Here is a 22,651-nt window from a genome sequence, read left to right on the forward strand (position 1 = left end):
CCCCCACAGAGCATTGTACGAAGATATAATAAAGCATGAACCGCTGGAACACACCACGAGTCGTCGCACGTCACCTGTAACGCGATCTTTTGTCCGTGTCCGCCGTAGAAATAGAATCGACGAACGTTACATACAAGAACTCTCTGTCTCTCCGATGTACACACATACCTACATACGCACACCGACGTGCTTGACATGACCCTCTCCCCGTATTGTCACTCTCCCGTTACATGCCCATTTTGTCGCTCTTGCACTCTGCAACGATTGCGCCTGGCACTTTATTGCCCTGCACGAAGACATCTTGAGCGATGCCGTCGAGAAAGTTCTCTCATATATCTTATTAAACGTCTCGAGAAAATTAGCTCAGTCCTTTTCATCGGAATTCGGTAGCGCGTGAAAAGTCAGCTGTTATGAAATATCTAAGAAAAAGAGAATTTCTATCAATTGTTACTAACGATCTTGTGTATTAGATAAATAGATTCGATTAGGCCACGGTCGATATGAAAATGTTTTTTTAATAATACCAGAAAAGTATTTTATTGTTTTTTCTAATTACTTATTACTGTACTAGAAATTTTTTTAAAAACATATATAGATTAAATATATTATAATTATATTTTTCGGTACTTTTTAATGAAATATCGATACTTTTCAATACATTTTCCTTTGGATTATTTTATCGTACAAAGTGCGAATTAAACACGGATGTACCGAAATCCTATTTCGAAATTGATCCTTCGATCTCGCGACATTCTCGGATTTCATTCTCAGCACGCGCGTATCTTCTGTCTGCCGACGGTTTGTACTTTCGATTTATGACGTCCCTTCGTGAAAGATATCATGGGAAACGAATATATGACTCGATGTACGTTTCTACGATCGCGTGCAAGAGAGGCGTCTATAAGAATTTCTTGTCGTCAGGCGACGCTCCGAATAAACCTGAAGCAATGCTGGTTTCTCGGGTAAATCCGCGAAAACGATAGAAAAATCTTCGGTAACTGTAATCATATTTCACCCCTACATCACAGCGTTGCTCTTCATGTTCACTACCCTCACTCACATTGTACCACGTCACACACATGTTAATTGCAGTATGCGTGGATGAAATAGGTAATCTTTATGTGTCCTGTGTTCTTCGTCCTGACAAATCCGATTGACATTACGATCATAATTCATATGTGTAGAATTTTGGTCCTTACAGTAACGAGTGAAAAATCATTTCACAAAAGCACAACCAATTCTTCAAGAGATGTATCGCGGTGCAGTGCTAAATTATATTGATTCAATTTAAGAAACATTTAACGCGTATAAGCTTAGAGTATGAATCCGTCGTGTGTTAATTAATTTATTGATTAATTAATATTTTTCAAAATTACGTTAAAATTTGAGAACAATATCGTATCATATTATTGCAAGATATCGATAATAGTTCAAAAGGTTTGGTTTTTTTTTCTATTACGTTGTAAATCGTTAGTAACAATAGAAAGCACCGGTGGTAGTTGGAAATTGAATCGGGTAATCTACCGCAATAGACCGTTGCAAAATTTTCAGTCGAATTTATTCTGCACTGCGATCCAACTCTTTTTTTGTTTCCCCCTTCCGAGAGCAAGCCCGAAGCCTGATTCTTCTGGTCTGGCGCTCGGAAGCAGATAGTTCGGCCTCGATGGAAATCGACAAGAGGATTCAGCAGCATCAGCAGCAGTCAGTCCACCAGACGAGTTGTCGATAGCGCAGTACCTGCTATATCACTGAGTAGAATTGTCTTTCCCAGTGTCGCCTGAAAATCCCATCAGCGGCATACCATCGTCAAACCTTCCCCATCGTTCGCCCGTTCATTTCTTCTTTGAAGTAGAGCGCAGCTTCCAATGCACGTCGGAAACCCACATACCGTACCACCATGTCCATGCACTGTCCTTTACGTTACTATAGAAACGGGATGGGCACAATTGCGCGGTGACTTTATTCGAACAGCGCGGCCTGAAGTTTGGAGAGGCGCGGCGTCTGCCGAGCTCTGCGAAATCGGTTTTCATAAAAGGGACTCGCGTCATTATTCCTCTCGTCCGAATCGAAGCGAGATAGGAATTTGTAATCAGATAGAATAGAAATTTCCGTGTTGCAGCATATGGAGACGAAGGAAATGGGAAATACAATATCGATTTGTCAAAAATTTATGTTTGCCTCATGACGTAGTAAATTCTAATTTGTTGAGTTAATTAACTTCACCGTTCAATTTGCATTATTTTACGACATTGTATGTAATTTGCTGACGAAGGACATCGCCATATTTAACTAACATTGTTTACCAATAGTTAAAATCATTAGTCGACAAATTATCTCTGGGCATTCTAGTGTAATTTGAATCTACGAAATGAAGACAAGGTTGAAATATTGATCAGGGCTAGTAGTATATTATCGAGTCAATTCGCAAAATTTTTTTATTATATTTGTGTGTTACATTACTATTGTTTTTTATACATGGTTTTACTTTTTTGTTCGTTCTAGAATGACGTTATCCCTTATTTCACATTCATTCGCTTGTATCATAAATCATTATCTCATTATTCATTTGATACAGAAACGACTATATACATACATATTAACGAAATCGCAGCGTAACTATTTAGTCATTGCGAACACAATGAACACTTGAGACTTTGTAAAGCGTGTCTCTCGTATAAATCGTACAAATCGTTCGATACAAAATTTAAAAAGCTCAGAACCACAGCTTATCGCATAAACGCATATTTTTGCTTAACTGAAACGGTAATCTAATCGCAGATTTTACACTCGGAGATGAACCACAAGAACTTCTACCGGCTTGCTCCCGCTTGAAAGTGTTCTATTTCCAACGAAACGTGCGAGGAAACTTATCTATCACGTAAAACGCGAGGCGTACCACTCAGCATTAGAATGTTGCTAATTGTACCAGTCCGCTTTGATTCCTCCCAACTCCCGACAGGAAGCGTTGAGAGTTCTCGCTCGAAACTTGCATTTCCGCGCCACGCTCATCACACGTGCCGCAGAACTGCGAGCTCGAAATTACTTCGTACATTCGACTCGCAGCAGGTGTTGGGCACACACTGTTAAATAACGATAATCTATGCGTGTAATATCACTTCGTATAAAATCTAAATAAGTGATCAATAATTAATGATTGTTACTATTGTTCGCTTAATTAGATATATTGCGTATCAATAGCGGTATTCTCTATACTTTATCAGCAATACTCGCATAATGCAAAACACAATGAAATATACAATGTATATAACAGTCAATATTCTAAACACTTCTCTATACTTCAGTGAAACAACAAAACTTTTCTATTGTGCCAGTTAATATATTATATTCTTTAAGAATTAAAAAAGTCTCGAGTTATTTAATTATATCGCTGATTCAGTACAGAATACTGTTACAGGTGGTACTTCGATTAAAAGTAGATATATTTCCGGCAAGCCGATGCTGCAGACACACGAAAATGCTATTTCCATGTTTATTACGAAAATAAAATGATTCGCGAAAGATTTTTTTTTTCTATATCCGGGGAATCGAGATTTTGTCGAAACTACAGCGGTTTCACACCATCAATTTGGATATCGTACGCGTAGATTGTGCGTGGGAGCCCAACGCTCGTAGGTGTCGAGAGTACGAAAGACATCTGTTGAATAATACGAGGAGATCTAGTAAAGCCTGCATGTGCCACACAGCAATGCGCACCGTGCATCTCGGAAGCGTTGACGCGTGCGACTCAACCGTAGGTGCTGTTTACCATTGATTGTGTCATTCTTATTCACTTTTCTTCTCCCCTCACGCGACGTAAGCGTGGGGGAGGGTCTCGATTAATCCGTATTACGCTTTGGTGCGACTTTGAAACATGATTAATTAATTGATCTTCCTTTTTTTCTGTTTCCTCAACACTCTAGTTGTTCAGGATTAAGCCTCTGCCAGTGTTAGTAAGTACCGCCACTTGATCTGGTGTGATTGGACTGCTGTAGTTAGAAGGCTATGCGTACATATACTTATATATTATATTCATACTTACACATACATTATATATACATGCCTCGTACTGTCTCTGTTCCTATATTATCTATACATGCCATCGCTGAAAAGTAGGACCTTTACTCGGATTTTCCTGTTTATCAATTTTTCCCTTTTAATCCCACATGTTTTTCCCCTTTTTTTTCGCAATGCTTCTACTTCACGACAGGAGTTCTCAAGTGCGAGTAATACGTATCGATATGTTCGCTTATACATGCCTCCATATAAAAAAAATTCCTATTCGCATGGACGCTCAGAGGAATGCTTTAGAAGTAAAAAAAAGCCTGTAAAAAGCGCATACGGTCATTGTACTATATATAAGAATTATCATTGTATCTTTCGACTATATACACATTAAAAGCGAAGCTGAAAAATATTTTAATTTTATTCAAGCCATTTTTATTTTGAATCATTAATGGTCTACGAGAAATTGTAATATAAAATAAAGTTTGTTGAATTAAAAATTTGCGAATGCAAATAATTGTGATAGCTATTTTTACCCAAGGGACTATTTTGTATTGACAACAGATAAATTTAATAGTATTTTTCCTTTCGTCCGAGCGCTCATGTATTTCTTACTAAAAGAAGTTCTTTCGCTTTTCAAAGCACTTGACGTAATTCATGGAAACGTCCTGTTTGAAAACGTGTGGCTCTTTTTCGTATTCGAACAAGTTTCGATATTTTCAAAGGGAACATTTGCTGACATGATGCCAATAGAGACATACTACTACCGGAAATGTATAGATGAAAATGTATTCACAGTTAAATGGGCTACACGTTGGCAGGACAATACTACGATTAATCGCCAGTCCCGTGAAACAAAAAAAAATATCGATTCCTATACATTCTATTACCACATCCGAAATTTCCAAAATTGCTAAAATTTTGCAATCGCCATACGATCCGAGATTTAGGAATAAACGTAAGTTAATGTTGACTTGTTTTATATTATAATTTAATTCACTTTCAAGACACTTAATTATTATCAATACGCATGAAACTCTTAATTCTTTTCGTATATAGCATATCATCATATTTATTTTTTACTATCAATTATGAACGGTAATAGAATACTAACGGCGTATATATACTTGTCGAAATCCATCGTATCAGAAGTGACCCTAAATAACCGTACAGTTTCATCGATATACAAAAAATTATCATACAGACGTTAAATCTGTACGAATATTAAATCGATCCTATTAATAAATTACAAATGAAGACACGCTATATGCGTGTATTAACTGCCAAGCTATTAAACGCAAAGGAATGATAATATAAAATGATATTATAAATTGGTTGCTAAATAAAGTCGCAGACTATATTTAGCCAGTACTCCGTAGTCGCAAATTTTCGTCCGTGTGACGCACGGACTCTAATTAGTACGCACTCATTAATTAGTTCAGAATTGTCGATATTCATGACTTTGGTATATCCAGAAAATTCCTTTAATTTGTAATTAAAATCGATACAATTACGAATACACCAGACATGTAATATTCGTACAGAATGAAAATGGCAAATCATCCTTCACTCTTCCCCCACTCACTTTCATCCTCTACGTCCTCTCTTCACACATTATTAAAAATCCTCACAGCTCTGTTTTGCGAATGACATGTGCGTTAACCGGAAGCCACTTTTGTCACTGTCTACAACCATATCGTTCATTATACTTACTGTACATTATACCTTCTCTCATGCGTCGTTCTTTACTTACACATTCATGTAGTGGCCGCGCGCATATCTGCATCGTGCATATCTTCGGTATGCGTGCGTGCGTGCGTATACGTGTGCGTCTGTCCTTGCGCGATGTGCAGCAACTAGTGCTTGAGCTTCTTGTGAAACGGAATCACTCATACGTTATATATCTATGTATGCCTTTACACGTACTACGTATTGCGCATCGCTAAATGACCGAATCGTGTCGCTGGTGGCATTACGACAAAAAGCTCGCACAACAATTCCCGTGTCCCTCCAGTTGACGAATTCCCGCCCCCCAATGCCGATGAGTGTATCAAGATTGACTGTAAAAACCGTGCAGGTCCCTAAACTAAAGTCGATGACCTAACTGCGTACCGACTGTAAAACGTCATACAGCGACGTTCAGAGACCGGCGAGTTTTATATTTCGTCTGGAAATTCGTATTTACGTGCCCCCTCCTTTTTAACTTTTAAGCGATGTGGCGAAATCGAGCTACGAGTCGATCGCTGGTTATCTTGAGACAACGTGTGCATTTGTACTTTACTGGATCTATTATGCGCCATGTAACGTACTGCAAATCAATACTACAAATTCGGACGAACTTGCGAGCGCTCCATTTGCCATTGATACTTTGTACATTCTCTACATTGTACTGTCACTCTTTGCAAGAGCTATTGCCAGTGCTTATTACGTCGCATCTTTCGCTTTCCTCGCAACATTTCATTAGATTCGTTCGCTATGTCTAGCGCAGCGCTGTGTAGGTCCATCAGCGATCGATATAGCCGTAGAACGATATCTTAGTCACGTCTCATGGTCGAGGACTTATTGTTGTTAATTAAAGTTTTCCTTACTAAACCAATAGATGTTAATGATTTCACTATAAAATGCACATTATCTTTTCAATTATCTCACATATATTTTTCCACTTTGTAGTCATTTCTAATATATAATTATATATATATAATTTCTCTCGTTATTAAATATATCGACGCAAAGTGAAATCCTTGACGTCGAATTTATCAGTGATTAATAAAATTAACGACGTTTAACCATCTCTAAGAAATGTTAACGTGATCTTTGGTACACCAACAGATTTTCGTTCGAGCGCAATTCGACTACGATCCACTGGAGGATGAATTGATACCCTGCGCACAGGCTGGAATCGCTTTTAGAACCGGTGACATTCTGCAGATCATCAGCAAGGATGATCATCATTGGTGGCAAGCGAGGAAGGATAACGCGGCTGGTTCCGCGGGTCTTATCCCATCGCCCGAACTTCAGGAATGGCGCATTGCTTGCATGTCTATGGAGAAGAACAAGCAAGAACAAGGTAACGTAACTTTACTATCCATATTGGTCGTTTTTGTGTAAAATCGCTCGTCTGTAGAACACGAGTACTGATTCTCGATATCTGATATGTAAAAACGACGTACGGTCGAAGGTCTTTTTCTTCGCTTTAAGGGGATTGATCATTTTTCATCATGTTTTATCTTAGATTGTTATCTCGTAAAATGGATGAAGTTCTTTAAAAAGAAAAGGAAAACATATTCGGTATAGCAATTACGAAAAATATTGTTCTAGAGTGTAATCCTCTTCATTTCATCGAACAATTGAGGATAAAATTTCTTGATGATTTTGGTGTAAAATATTTTCAATGCTGATCCTCTGTTTAAGTGTTCTTTGAAAGAATAATTTTCTTTCTCTGGCGTTAAATATAACGTTAAACTTTTAAGATAAGGATAATTTTAGTTAAAAACTCGAGTAGAATGAGTACGATAATCATTGGTTCCAGCAGATCGCAGAATCTTTGAGTACAGAACGGAGAGTCAGAATTCCGCCGATTGAGAAAATCGTTATTACGTGACATTCTTTCACTGCCGCTCAATCGATCCATTATCATCCAATCACATTTGATGATTCCACTCAATTCCCACTGATTTTCACCAAATCATTGCTGCCAGAAATACGAATGTGCTGATGAAACACGATGTCGTCTGTGTGTTGTTCGATGTGTACAGGTTTTCGATGGAGCATGTGATATCGTTGTTATCAGTCAATTATACTGTACGATAAGATGCATATTAATAGTGTACTATTTTTCATTCAGGATGAATTAGTTAGGTAATTATCGTTTGACCGATGTTGATCCCCAAAATATTTTGAACAGTAACAAAATGGTGTTTGATATTTATGATATTACTTCATACATGATATATTTATTTATTTTTAATGTAGGAAATATTTTAAAGAAATTTGGAACTCCTTAGATTTGAGAAAATGTAAAAATCACGCACATTAATTATATTTTTTGTAAACTGTAATAATTCTTTCAAAATATAACAGTATCTATATGTAAATGAAATTAATAATTAATAGTACGTATCAATTATTAACAATTAATAGTGCATACAATTAATAATAAATAATAAATATTTAATTATGATATTAATGTATTTTGTGTGAATATTAACGTTTCCATAATATTATACAGAATCTATATCAGATCATCCGTATCATCTCTTTTTGTCGGAAATGAAAAAATAGTAACCGGAAATAAAAAAAAAATTTTTACTATTAAAAATATTCATTGTTTCTTATTAGTTTTCTAAACTATATTTAACAGCATTTCGGTTTTCTCGAAAAAGAATAAACATGAGTCGAATCTGAAATTGTTAATATAAATACATAAGTCGAAAAAATAGTTGGATGTGTCTTTTAAAAATAAACAACCCTTGCTTAAACTTTTTTTTATATTATCTATGACTATGATTTACAAGAAGAACACGTTACAGATTATGAGTCATTCATTTATCCAGACATCAAAAGTTATCAGCGATTTAAGTTAAAATTTATTCTATACTCTACATGACCTATCTCCCTATTTAATAGTTTGGACTTGACTCAGGTTTACCCTACTTCCGGTAGTTTCTGGAAAATTGAAATCTACATTGTGTGTTAAATAATTTAGATAAGCTTTAGGAGTGAACATTTTTTCTCAACTATTATGCATATTTCCAAGAAAAAGTGTAATATGAATGATCTACTACATTCTGCATGTCTATAACAGTATATGATAATAGAAATAGACTAACGAATTTAAAATATATAAATTTTTTAAATCCACATCTCACGTATTTAATATTGAATGTGATTATAGTTAATCGAATACAGTTTTCATGTTTAAATTTTAATTAGATAAATATATTTAAGTATTTAGATTGGGGGGGATGTTTATACATCTTATTAAATTGTATAATTAATTACTCTGAGAGAGGCTGAATTTTTTAAACGTTATATCGAAAAGATTTTATAATTCAAATCCCACGTGAAGAGTATAAACCTGTATTGATTTCGAATCTCAAAGCTGGGTATGAACGTTCCTGAAGCCATTCCGGCTAAAAGCATCTATCATCTGCAGACGCTAGAAATAAAGCACAAACGTAATCGTTACTTTGGATAGTTACCGATCCATGAAATTTTAAAATACCATTGCCTTTGTGTTAACCATAAATCTTTTACTTTTGAAGAAAAGATGCTGTTGTGGTATTATAAGTTGGCAAAAGCAACAAAATGTTAGGAAAAGCGTATCGAATTATACGCAAGATAGTTTATTACTCGCACAAGAGTTGTTTACTCCATATGTTTATGATACATATTTAATAGCCAGACCACTTAATTTAAAAAAACACAGATCACGATGAAACTGCAAATGAGATACGATAGAAGGAATAATTATACGATTTTAAAATGTAACGTTAAAAGCCAGATTTGAAATCTAATTACGAATTGCGACTATGAAGTCGTATGCAAATCAAGATTTAAATGCTTTAAGAACATGTAGCAAGAAAGTTTCGGTCGCCGTATATCTCTATGTATGCGCCTGTTGGCGTAAGTGGGTGGCATGAAGGACGGATTAGGAATAGGCAAATGGAGAGCTAGCGCATACAAGAATAATTAGCTGCAGTGATATATCTGTTGTTTATATGTGTTATGCGGGGCTAGATGCTGAAGGAGAAGGTGGATGTTCTTCTCACACCGAAGGCTGCGACGGTTCGACAGGTACGTCTCTGCCTTCAGGTAGACACGTGTAGAATCACATAGGACGTACTTTTAGACGCATGAAGTACAGACTGGATCCATGCTTCTAACACACGCATCAATACAGAGAGAAGATAAAAAAACGGGACAATCGTTCTTTCAGCGATTTATGGAAACGGGCGCACGAAGCTTTTACTTTTAAATTCATTTTATACATGAAATTTATTATTGTCGTAATTTTATAATATAAATGTACGGACGATACTTATTGTTAGTATCTTCATATTTGATAAAACACTTGTATTAATATTTACAAAGTATTTACAAAGAATTGTGTAATACATTTAAGTTTTTAACTTCCAATTAGCAAATGACTTGGTACCATTAACAAAATTATGTGAACAAGAAGTTCCGAGAGCTACGTTATTGCTGGTGTACGTAATAAATGTATTACGCTTATTCGATATTGAATAAATATTCATACAATACATATACCTGGCAAAAAGTACATCTCTATAATAATTTTATTATAAAATAAACTTTGCATATTTGATTTAAAAGATATTGATTTTGATATAGATCTTCATAAAACTGTATTATTAAATTACACAATTGTAAAAGTATCTCACACAATGCATGAAAATGAATGCCATTATGTGAATTCTTCATAATTGATATAAACAATATGGAATTAAACATCAATAACAAAAAAGCTTTAAAAGTTTTCAATTTCCAAACTTGTCTAAATGAAAAATTTTGTAACGTTGCGGAATATTTCGAGAGAGCATCATACTGATTATAATTGATTAATATGGGTACTATGATATATTCTGCATTATAAATTAATAGATGCTTTTACACATGCGTGCTTTAATGCATGCGTTTGCTGTAAAACATTCAACGCACACTTATGCTTATTTCGCACGATTTCACTTGCAAGCGTACGCGGCAGCACGATTACAATCGGGGCTTATAATAGACAATTAATTGATTGTTCTAAATGTTATATAGCGAGTAATGATACTTTTGAGAATACCTTGCCAAAAATCTCAGAAACGATATTTTCATCCTCATTCTTGGTTCTGAAATATAAATCTTTTCTTTTCATATATGTATTTTCATCCATCTTCAATTGTCTAGATATTTTGGCAAGATATCGTGGTTTGCACAATCACGCGAGCTATCATCCGCAGCTTCGATATATTGTAGTCCCACACGAATCTCCCTAGTATACATATTCTAGTATACAGTAGTTCTGTGATCGCGAAAATAATATTCACGAGACAATTCACCATGGTTCCCCTATTATGTCACTTATTTAACAACTCACGCATCAATTAATCATCGACTTTACGTTATCATCTTGTGACCTGCTGGAACACCCCTCTCTCAATAGGACTTCCCCAAGTGCCTTTGGGCATGGCTTCCTTCAAACTGGCTGATTGAATGAAATTCTTTTTATAATCAATAGATAAAATTTTGCTTGATCCAGGAACCAATATTCGCAGAGTAGTTTATCACTTCGTGTTAGCATTAATTTTCAAGATGCTCCGGAGGGTTGCTAATATTAAGTGCACACGTCGATGCGTACTATGTTTCCAATAGGTTAACACACTATGTTGGGTGATACATGTTTAGGAGAAGTAATATCAGGGAATATTTTAGCGACGTGAACGACCCTCTTTGCGCAATTACGGAAAATATCTGTCGTGCCTCATTATATTTTGGCGATATAAACCAGGGAACTTCATTAATAGATAATTACACAACTTGCATCGTAAAGAGTTTAACCATCATTGGCTGGCATAATTTTTGATACACTTTCACATTCGTATATACATTTGAATTTTGCGAGCCAATTTCGTTGCGACGGTTACGTCATTGTGATCGTACTTTAATATCAATTTAGCGGTCGTTCATCGACACTATAAAGGCACGTAACTTGTTAGTTAGCACGGATAATGGATTCCGTAACATGACACTTGCACAGTAATTTGCAAGTTTACACCGGGTTTTCGAAAAGAAATAGCTTCATCTCCGGTTTCGCGGCATTTATATATATTAACAATCTTTTCTGCTTGCAGTAAATTGCTCAATATTCGGCCGGAAAAAGAAGCAATACAAGGATAAATATCTTGCAAAGCACAACGCTGTTTTCGACCAGCTGGACCTGGTGACCTACGAAGAGGTCGTGAAGCTTCCTTGTGAGTTTTAGTTGCAGTTCTAAAAAAATCTAAATAAACATAAGAATAACTTGTAATATAAAAAAAATGTAATTCTTTTATTTTTTGATACATTAGTTTAATATCAAATTTTTTTCGAAATGCCGTAGTACATATCCCGAAGATTTTTTGCGCTCAATACGATGCTCTTGACAAAATTTGTGTGACATGTCAGGATTTTGAATAAATCGGGGTAAAAATGCCCATTTTCTTCTCAATTTATTCAAAATCCTGACATGCCATGCAAATTCTGTCAACGGCACCATGTTCAGCACGAGAAAAATCTTCGGAATATGTACTATGGCACTTCAGCAAAAAAGTAATTTTTAATCGAACTGTGTTATCAGTGATAATTCCATTATTAAAATGTCTCAAAATTTATATTAGATAGAATTAGAGCTATAATTTAATATGTTTTATAACATTTATATAGGAAATAAATAATTATTGATTTTGAATATTATATATTACTTTTCTTTGCATATAGATCCTGCCTTCCAACGGAGAACTTTAGTATTATTGGGAGCACATGGTGTCGGTCGACGACACATAAAAAATACGATTATTTCCAAGCATCCTGATAAATACGCCTATCCTATTCCGCGTAAGTGTTTCAAATTTTTTAATATAATTCTGAATTAATTAAATGTTATTTTTAGAAATGTGTAAAATTAAAAATGATATATTTATTGGAAGACTTATTAAATATGTTCTTTTTATAGATACAACGAGGCCTCCACGAAGTGACGAAGAAAATGGTCGTAATTACTATTTCGTATCGCATGATGAAATGATGGCAGATATAGCTGCTAATGAATACCTCGAATACGGTAAGTTATGCCTATGCAAATTTTTATTTAATTTATTAAAATTGGTTAATAAATAATTAATTTATTAATAATTTCTTAATTTTAGAATTGATAATTAATGGAAGAGTATTGATTATTATTAATTGTTAGAATTATTAATTTAGAAGTATAGATAATAAGTTTCACAATTTTGAAACATTAGAAACAGTATATATTAAATATTAAAATTTAACCTATTTTTTTTTATGAATAGGTACGCATGAAGATGCTATGTACGGAACTAAGCTTGAAACTATCCGCAAAATTCACGAAGAAGGCAGAATGGCCATATTGGATGTTGAGCCACAGGCACTGAAAGTTTTACGGACTGCTGAATTTGCACCTTACGTCGTTTTCATCGCTGCACCAGCATTTGCAAATGTTACAGATGTAAGTATAAAAATAATTCACAAAAAAACTAAACTACTATTTTGGATATTTTTCGCAAATTGTAGCTCGCATAACGATTTAGCGAATGCATTTTATTATAATATAAAATTTCTTGATACACACACATGGAGAAATATATATAATATACATAAATTTATATAAAAACATAAAGTTATATAAAAAATTGAATAAAATTTTCCATTCTGAATGATAACTCTACAATAATTAATTTGAAATATATTAATTATGTACATTATAATTGATAATGTTAATTACATATTTTATTATTTTTTGTTTAATATACATATTTTTTAAATTTTGTTTGCGATTGCTAATCATTTATTTTTATGTAAAACGGGATAATTTTAAATTGCAAACGTTATTTACTTTTCGCATTAAACAACGATGTATAATTAATCAAGAACGACATGTCTAGAAAGGATATGCTAATTTACCTTTCCACGGTACACGTTTTCTAACTAAAACATAAACGTACTAGCCTTAAAACGTTTACCATGTAAACTGAGATTAATGTGTTTAACAGGATCTACAATAATTCACATAAAAAACGACAAGTTACAAGCTAAAGAGCTTATTGAAGAGTACGTATATACAAATCATCGATATCAGTAAATATTTCCTTTAAACTGAACGTATCTTGATTCTTGATGTGTGATGCGAGTAGGAATACTTGGCACGCCAATTAAGCAATTAAGCAAACCGTTCAGTGATCTTGAAATGAATCATGAATTTGCCGGATTAATCGGGCAAACAATTACCGCTTCACTTGTTCTGAATGACTAATCGACTGATAGCAGTCCGTTAAATACACTTGAGAGGAAATCATTAAAGGATTTTGATGATGACATAAATATAATCCATATATATACATATAAGTAAAGACTATTACATTCCCTATTCTACGTTGGATTAAATGCGTAATCAACTTTACTTCATTTTCATTAAAAAAAATATATGGAATTATTTAAACGTATAAGCTATTCGATGTGAAAATATACGAGACACTCCCTAAAAAAGAAACATGAAAAGATGGATTAAATGTTTTCGTAGAAAATTACATCGGAAAATTATATTCTGAATATTTTCGAACTAAATCGATTTTCTATTAAGCATACAAGTACGATTTTTATATAAACGTCTCTTGTGCTTTCAGTTCGACGGTAGTTTAGAACGTTTGGCGAAAGAGTCGGACATGCTGAAGCAGGCATATGGGCATTTCTTCGATTTGACCATCGTGAACAACGATCTCGACGAGACGATCGCCCAATTGGAGGCTGCGATTGAACGCGTTCACACGACACCACAATGGGTGCCCGTTTCTTGGGTCTACTGACAGCGGTCTTCACCGATTCGTCACATCGTCACCACGGATTGCAATGGCTCATCGAGGATGAAACAGTGATCGCTGGTGCCGTGACGATCATCGTATCACGGTCGGTCCTCTCGACGCGAAGATTTGCCGTCAACAGTCACTGGCGTCCAACAGGAATACGCCGCAGACAATTACGTCGTGCACGTAGGACGTACTCAACGTACTAGCAAACATGCTCGCCGTCGATCGGCTCGACGGTGAAAACGATCAAAGTGCGTGACTATACGATGGCCGTGTGTTCATGAAATTCTTTCCATCGCATCGTAATTGTTATTATCAGTCGCGAGACACGAGAGAAGACCAGCGACGTATCGTAGTCATCTTGATCCATCGATGAGTATCGCCGTTGCGTCCGCTACCGAGGCGTCGGATCATCCGGAAATGGAACGCGTCATCATCGAAGCACGACGAAGATCAGTGACGGCAATAATGTCGTCACGTGCGTCTAGAAACGGACGCTTTTTCGCGGACCACCAACTCTTTCCTGATTTCATCTCCTTCTCCCTCTGTTCCGTCTTCCTTCTTTGAAGATTAAAAGATAAGACAAGGAGCAACACTGATCAGCTGAGACTTCTTTTGAAATGAGACTGCTGAACGAATGCCTGTCTTTCTTTTTTATTCCGCGCAGTTTGTCGCTTCTTTCGACACATTCCTGGCACGGTTTCGACGAATTCACATACGAATTTCTCGTGATTCCACGCTCAAGGCAATCACGTTTACGAACGCGAACTATGTGCAGTGATACGGCAACGCGATAACAAGGATCAAAGAACGTCGCGCAGAATGTGGAAAACCAAAAACGAGAAACAATAGTCGTTCATACTTTCGCGCGGACATCAACCGAGCGGCTGCATCTTCGTACCCTTTATCTGCGGAATCTATCGACTTTCCGTAAACTGTAATTGCCTCCTATCATACTTTATCGTAATTATTTAACGAAAAGAAGCTAGAGATCTCTCGTGCGGCACGGCAGTGCTCATGAATATAATGTATGTGTGTGTGTGTGTGTGTGTGTGTATACATCCATACATATATGTACGTAATTACATATATATACGTATGTATGTATATGTATGTATGTATGCGTGTGTTTGTGTGTGAAATGTATGTATGTGTATATATATATAGTGAAAGATGGTCCTGTCGCAATAATCGAAACTCGCGTTTCTCTGATCGTTTAGTCAAAAGAGAAAAAGAAGAACAATAGAAGAATAATAGGAACTGGTGTGCTGCCGGCCGTCCGTCATTTAACAGTAACTTTAAGTAGTAGGGAACTTCGCCGGTTTCATCTAGTACTTCTGCTAATATCTAACGAGTGTTCATCTCTCGTCGCGGCTACCTCTACCACCGCGACGAATCTACGCGTATACGCAAGCGCTTCTTTCGCCTTTTGTATCTTTCGCAATTGATTGTCGTTTGTTTTTTTCCTTTGTCTCTTTTTCTCTCTCTATCGCCCGCCGAACTTCTCTCACCTTTCTACTTTTGACAATCGAGACCGCCGTCGGGGCGAAACGGCTCGTTCGCTCGCTCGCTCGTGCACTCGCCCATCCTATTGCCATTCGTCGTTGCTCACCAGACTCCTCGGTCGCAAAATCAAATATTCACCGATGCACCTGACGATCTTATATTTCCTATATACAAACACACGAAGCCGTACTGCAAATCCCGGACGAATGCATAGACGGCGGATACCGATCCGGCAGTGAGAATTATACAAGTGCTTATTCGGAAGCGCTTGTATAAGATTATTTAAGTTCGTACAAGACATACACATACATTTACATACACACATACTCACGCAGGCACGCAAGCACACGCACGCACGCAAGTACATAACATACATACACATATGGGCACACGTCAAAACTATAATGTCACTCGGTTCGTATTACTTACACCTTCGTACAAAAGCGTATAATCGAATGACGAAATGACAAAAACGCGGATCTACTTATAGGATATTTATAAAACGTAAATTTCAGATAAATAGATAGTTTACCAGCTATATGAAATAATGACACACATCTCTTCAGTAGAGAGGTACACACGTGCATCCACGCGTCCCCATACACCAACCCACACCGCCCACTTGTCTACACACGCACACAATATACATACATACGCACATTACGTACGCACGCAATCGCATGCGCGCGAGTGCAGGTTTACAATATACAGATTTAAAAACTAGGTAATTAATTTACAAAGGATTAAAAAAAATTAAATGTATGACTAATTAATATTAAAAAAATTACTAGGAGACTAATAGGTGATTTGCATATGTATATGCTCGTAGAACGAAGGAATGAATGCGTGTATACATGCGGGCGTGGTATGATAGTTTAAAGTTGACAACGTTGCGTTTATCACAGATCTGTTGAAGCTTTGACTTCATCAGTCTGTTTTTCTCTTTCTCTTTCTCACTCTCTCTCTCTCTCTCTTTCTCTCTCTTTCTCGGTCGTCGCAACGATCTCGAAACATATAGGCGAATTTATATAGGCTTGTGTCTCGCTCCCCCGATGCGTTCTTCCTATTCCGCGCGACCACGGCAGGATGACACGAACCAGTCGTGGCAGAAGCGCTCGATTATTATATATTTTAGAAACGCATATAAATGAAGGGGAGGGTCACGATATCGTCACGCAATGTCACGTTTGCGAGGACCGGTAACTATAACATCGGACAGAAACGATTTTTACAAAGCCAGATATGAATTTGCCGAGTAACGAAAATGCTCGCACAAGAAAAAAAGGTTGCCCGTCGGTGTGATAGCGTTCGTATGCGTAAAACATTGCGAAAGCGCGAGAAGCATGAATCACAAGTGATTTTGTAATATTTCTTATAAGTTGTAGCTGCCATATCTAGTAATTAAGTACTAGGTGCGTTGAGTGATAATCTGACGACTGTTATGCTAATGATAACGATGATGATGATAAATAATGACAGTGATCATGATGACCGTACGTGCTGCGGCACATGTGTCTCAATTAATTTGGATGAATTGTGCTAAGATATTGAGAGAGACGACGGGTCTAAAGAAAAACAATAACATGTTCATTATAATTATGTAATTATAAATAAGAGGAAGAGACGAAGAATATTATAACACGTTGTTAATTGAATTAATAAAATTAGCCCAAAGTAATGAAGAGACGTTTGATTTGAGCGAAATTTATTGGCCTCTATGTTTTCGTTTCAACGGATGCCTTCTGATATGGCTCCTTTTAGCTGGTGCCACTGCCGGTATAAGCATATCTTCCGAATTGTCCGTCTTATTGCACTGCTTTTGGTCCATAGGGAACATGTACTCCAAGTCAATGTCATATCTACACGTATTAAAAATTTTATTTTTAATCTCAAAAAATAATACGATAATATAATATTCTTGAGGCTACGATAATATAATATTTACTTTAATTCAAGTTTTCAATTATTTATTAATTTCTTATAAAACAAGCGTTTTTGGCATGCATAAAAATTTAATTCAAGAAATTATCGTTTCTCTTTCATACATCATTAATAAAGCATCTTAAAAATAAATGACTTTTAAAATTGATGAAATTGTATTCATATCTTCTATTGAAGTACTTTAAAAATTATTGTATTTAAAAAATTATTTTTCGAAAGATGTATATGTTTAACAAGATTTAAAGAAACAATTTTACTGTAATCAGAATAATATTAAGAGAAATATACCTAGGCAGTTTCTCTCGAAGATAAGAAATGACATTTGCCCCGAGGCTCGCTTCACGGCTCATGATGAAGCTAGATAAATATCTTGGGCTTTTACTCTTTTCAGCACAATGCATTAGTAACGCCCAGGATTTATAATCCGAATCTAATACGTATGTATTATACACTCCTTCGTCTGGAAAATATTGAACTCGCCATAAAATAATTCTACGAAAAATAATATTTATTTTAACCAAATTAAATTTTTATAATTAATGATTCGTTTAGAAAATTTATTTTTCAGAGAGTATATCTTGCAAGAAGTTTACATCTAGAGCTGGCTCCAGATGACTAACGAGCATGAGCAAACACAAATAAACAACTTGTTTCAAGGGAAATCGAACGGTATCGTGAATGTAAATTGTTTATTGTCATTTGCTTGATCTGAATCCGGCTTAACATTATGATAAATTAATTTTTTTTAAATGAATAAAAGAAAAAATTGAATGAAAAGAATTAACTAATCAAAAATTTGAAATTAAATTAGAATAAATCATAAAAAAAGGGCAAAATAAAATATGAAACTTCTTTTCATTACAATAGAAAAATTGAAAGAAATTAGATTGTTGCGAGATAAGTAACTGTGTTTACATGGTAACTCAGCGTGCATCCAATGAGCAGGTAAGTCCGGCGAAGGGATTTTCCATGTGATGTTACCAACGAGCAGCTCGTTAATAGGATCGTCAGTAAAGCTGTAAGTGAAATTCATGGTAACTTCAGCGTTTTCAGGCGAAACCGAGAGCTCGGCTCTCATGCATCTGTACACGAGGGCTTCCTCTGAGCTTGCATAGTATTGTACTATGTACCACAATCCAAGAAACTGCAAGAAGCGCAAGATATCTGTTACGTGCGAATGTATGTAGGCGTGAAGTCACGCGTGAAATAGGCACAACAGTTTACTACGCCGTACCGATTTTATTCGCGCTAACGTATGCTAATAAATGTGTGCGGCCAACGGGTCAAGCGATCGCACTCGATAGTAAACGTTAGCATTAGAAATACGTTCAAAAATTTTCTAGATGATTATCACTTCGTTTTCATTCAAAGACATGATTTATTGAAATTTTCTTGTACTTCTCATAAATTCGTTTAACATTTTTTTTTACTTTTCACAATTTATTATATTGTTTAATTATATCATTTAAACGTACTTGTATAAATTAAATTTTTACTATATTCAATACATTAAATTTTGATGCAACATTTATTTTGATTTGCTTTATCTTTTTATAAGAAATTTATTTGTATAATAATGTTTAACTGTTGCTAAATATACGAAGAAATTCTATTAATAAGTTTCGTATAAAATAATAATTCTTACTTATCACTACTAAAAAATAAAACTGAAGAAGTACAAAAATATACGCTTTATCTTATCTGCAAAAACATGCAACAAATTGATGAGACTTATAACGGAAACGTGGGACACTTCGAAGTTTTGAGTTATCACGAGATATATGTATTCGGGTTCAGAGCCTATAATATCTCTTATAAAGTCACACCCGGTCTAAAACGCAATGTAATATTTTCCATATGTATACAATTTTTTTATCTTTTTAAATTTATTAAAATTTTGATCTAAATTCATGCCAAATAAAAACAATAAAATAGGAATAGTTTGAAATTAAACTATCTATATTATGTTCATAAAGAAAGCCACAAACTTTATTTAAATGTAAGTTGCATCTTGCTTTAATTATTTCATAATTTTCCAAAATTGATAATATAAGAATATAAGAATTAAAACGTATTTGCAATACAATCCACTTCACTTAAAGTACATATCACCATTTATGACAAAAGCAAACTAACGGAAATTGTCGCTTCTATGTGAACACGTCTGTAGTCTTCCTATAAATACGTATCAAATCTAAAAATAAATCCGCCGAACGTAGCTCTGGAAAGAAAGTCTACGCAAGTATCGCTAAATTCTATTATTCCATATTCGCAAATAATATATATTATAAAGAACTTCTCAAAGTATTATTCTTGTAAAATGGTTTCTCTTCATTTTTTCTTTTTGTCTTATTAAAATTTATTAAATAATTAAGTACACTGTTAAATATTAAATATTATAATTTGCAACCGCATTTATATTATTTATTGTCAAGTTTCTATTGCAACTTTATTATACATTAGAAAATTAGATCAATCGATTTTCCGTAGTTTTTAAAACAGAGTTGCCGAGCTGTATGTACGACTACTTAAACAAAAAACAAAATGGTAGATTTAATTCATACATGACATAATTTTCGAAAATGGATTTCCTATAGAAATTAAACGTGAATTCATAAATTTAGCAAAAAAAAAAGTACTTTATATTCTGCAAAGCCATTTGTCAACTCTTATTTGTTTATCAAACTCATAAATTAAAGCAAAATATATCTTGTTTTTGGTCATCAAAATGTTTGGCCAATTTTTTCTCTGTACAGTTAGTAAGTTTTTAATACATTTAATTCAAAACCTGTTTAAAAGTTAACAGCGTAGTGTGTGTTAAATTTATTCGCGGTATACTAGTGGGAATACTAATATAATATGTATAGATATGTTTGACAGCTTTTACTACTTTCATGTCAAATTATGTTATTGTTAATTATACGGTAAACGATCGTTTCTATCGCTATTGCACATTGATCCTAATGAATAATTGTGAATTATGTTCCGTATATAATTAATATTCAATCGACATATTCGGCAATAGTAAATGTTCATTATCCGTTTCAGAAATCACATCAGCGGCGTGTAATATGTCAGTACACTTCATATTATTTCGCACCAATATTGTACGTTGAATGAAATGCATCAAACACTCATCTAATTTACATAAAACAATTAAATGAAGCGGCAAAAATACGCTTAAATCATTACTAATGGCGAAAATGTTGATTTTCGTGACAATTTCAAGTTTTACAATTAACACAAGAATTAATTTTGAATTATAAAAGTAATTGTAATATTATAAAGACTTTTTAATAAAACTTAATTATAATGTAATTTATTTCTTTCGAAGAATGTAGAATTGACTTTTCCGAAAATCTAATTCTTTGTCAAATTATAAAAATTAAATATTCGCGATTTCAGAATGTAAACATTTTTTAAATGTGACTATAAATATTTTATAGTCATATTAAATATGTGCATATATACATATGTGTGTGTGTGTGTGTATATATATATATATATTCTTTTGATAAAAAAACGATCTACAAAATTTTATATAATTGGAATCCACAGTTCCGGAAACAAGGAAGAGTTCAAATTTTCTGTTGATTTATCATTGTACGTACATGAGACAATCTTTGTATTTATTATACACGAACTGTTTAAACGTAAACGATTCTCATTTAAAATGTACAAATCGGAAAATTTATATTGTTTGATTTTCAATCGTTGTAAATTGCAAAAGATTCTATACCTCGGATATGTCAAAGTTGCGTATTCCCTTCACTTTTGGGCACTTGGTCTTATCCTCCCGTCTCTTCCAAACACTGTCGGCGTCGCCGATGAGAAATCCGATGATAAGCAGCGTTATTGTCAACCAGTAGAATCCCGAACGTCGTCTCGTTCCGGGATGCATCTTTACCGTGCATTCAGATTCCGCTCACAATAAACGGTACAAGCTGATCGGCTGGATCGCGCACGACGTCTCTCCTCGACTGTCGGGTCTTGCTCAGCGACTAAAGGCCACGTACATACCGAATGTACGAAGAACGGACGCGCGGCTCATGACTATTACACGGACGAAGAGGGGGTGGCCACTATCACGTTCCTCCCTTTGCATTCTTGCTGTTCCTTCGTTTTCAATCGGCAACTTGTTCCGCACGTACAATCCTCATAACTAGCGCCGGCTGGGACCCAGGACTCATAGGCGTGATCGCCGTTTATAGCTAAAGAGACACGCTATATTCCCGAGTCACTTCGTTTTCTCCGGATTGTCCTGTTCTCTCTGGCTTTGTTCCCGACTGGGACCAGTGAAAGACCTCGTCTGCAAGATTTTTGCGATCCTTTCACGATTGTGAAGTTTACGATAGTTATTTCTCGTGAAAGAGTTGAATTATATTCGTACTAATGATAGGTAATCGACATGATGATTTTACAAAAACACACAAAATTAATACACAAAATAAAATAATATAATGCATACATAAAGATAGAGATTGCAGAAATAGAGATAATTTTTTGGTTATCGACACGATCATAACAATTTTATTATTCAAATCAATCTACAAGAAATAAATAAACATATAAATTTTATTTTAATTCATATAATTTTAAATATAATATAATGT

The 22,651-nt window shown here is 34.9% G+C and overlaps 2 protein-coding genes across 9 annotated transcripts in view; one reads left to right on the forward strand and one right to left on the reverse strand.

Moving 5' to 3' along the window:
- The window catches only part of LOC108761828 (peripheral plasma membrane protein CASK), a 165,995-nt gene extending 150,832 nt beyond the window's left edge, over window positions 1–15,163 (forward strand). For 2 of the 8 annotated variants that reach the window (XM_018508565.1, XM_018508571.1), the window contains 8 exons: window positions 3,921–3,950; window positions 6,832–7,069; window positions 9,742–9,798; window positions 11,862–11,981; window positions 12,487–12,603; window positions 12,722–12,829; window positions 13,062–13,237; window positions 14,412–14,591. In XM_018508565.1, the coding sequence (XP_018364067.1) occupies window positions 3,921–3,950; window positions 6,832–7,069; window positions 9,742–9,798; window positions 11,862–11,981; window positions 12,487–12,603; window positions 12,722–12,829; window positions 13,062–13,237; window positions 14,412–14,591 (1,026 nt within the window). Of the gene's footprint in view, window positions 1–3,920; window positions 3,951–6,831; window positions 7,070–9,741; window positions 9,799–11,861; window positions 11,982–12,486; window positions 12,604–12,721; window positions 12,830–13,061; window positions 13,238–14,411 lie in introns of all 8 variants that reach the window. The other 6 variants (XM_018508566.1, XM_018508567.1, XM_018508569.1 and 3 more) reach the window with 4 other exon arrangements.
- Window positions 15,164–16,049: 886 nt separating this feature from the next.
- Karl (lipocalin/cytosolic fatty acid-binding protein Karl) lies at window positions 16,050–22,064 on the reverse strand. The gene is made up of 4 exons (XM_018508573.1): window positions 21,778–22,064; window positions 18,954–19,182; window positions 18,327–18,498; window positions 16,050–17,956 (listed from the first exon to the last, which is right to left on the reverse strand). Exons 1-4 carry the CDS (start codon window positions 21,937–21,939, stop codon window positions 17,803–17,805), a joined length of 717 nt encoding a protein of 238 aa, XP_018364075.1. The 5' UTR covers window positions 21,940–22,064; the 3' UTR covers window positions 16,050–17,802.
- Window positions 22,065–22,651: the final 587 nt, after the last annotated feature.

The sequence above is a fragment of the Trachymyrmex cornetzi genome, unplaced genomic scaffold (assembly GCF_001594075.2).
Source record: "Trachymyrmex cornetzi isolate Tcor2-1 unplaced genomic scaffold, Tcor1.1 scaffold266, whole genome shotgun sequence".
NCBI classification, from domain to species: Eukaryota; Metazoa; Arthropoda; class Insecta; order Hymenoptera; family Formicidae; genus Trachymyrmex; species Trachymyrmex cornetzi.

Coding starts and splice junctions, on each gene's coding strand:
- Karl (XM_018508573.1), bottom strand. CDS start 21,939: ATGCATCCCGGAACGAGACGACGTTCGGGATTCTACTGGTTGACAATA. Junction 18,499..18,953: donor GATGCACGCTGAGTTACCAT/GTAAACACAGTT, acceptor AATATTTTCCAG/ACGAAGGAGTGTATAATACA. Junction 17,957..18,326: donor CTTCGAGAGAAACTGCCTAG/GTATATTTCTCT, acceptor TAATACGTGTAG/ATATGACATTGACTTGGAGT.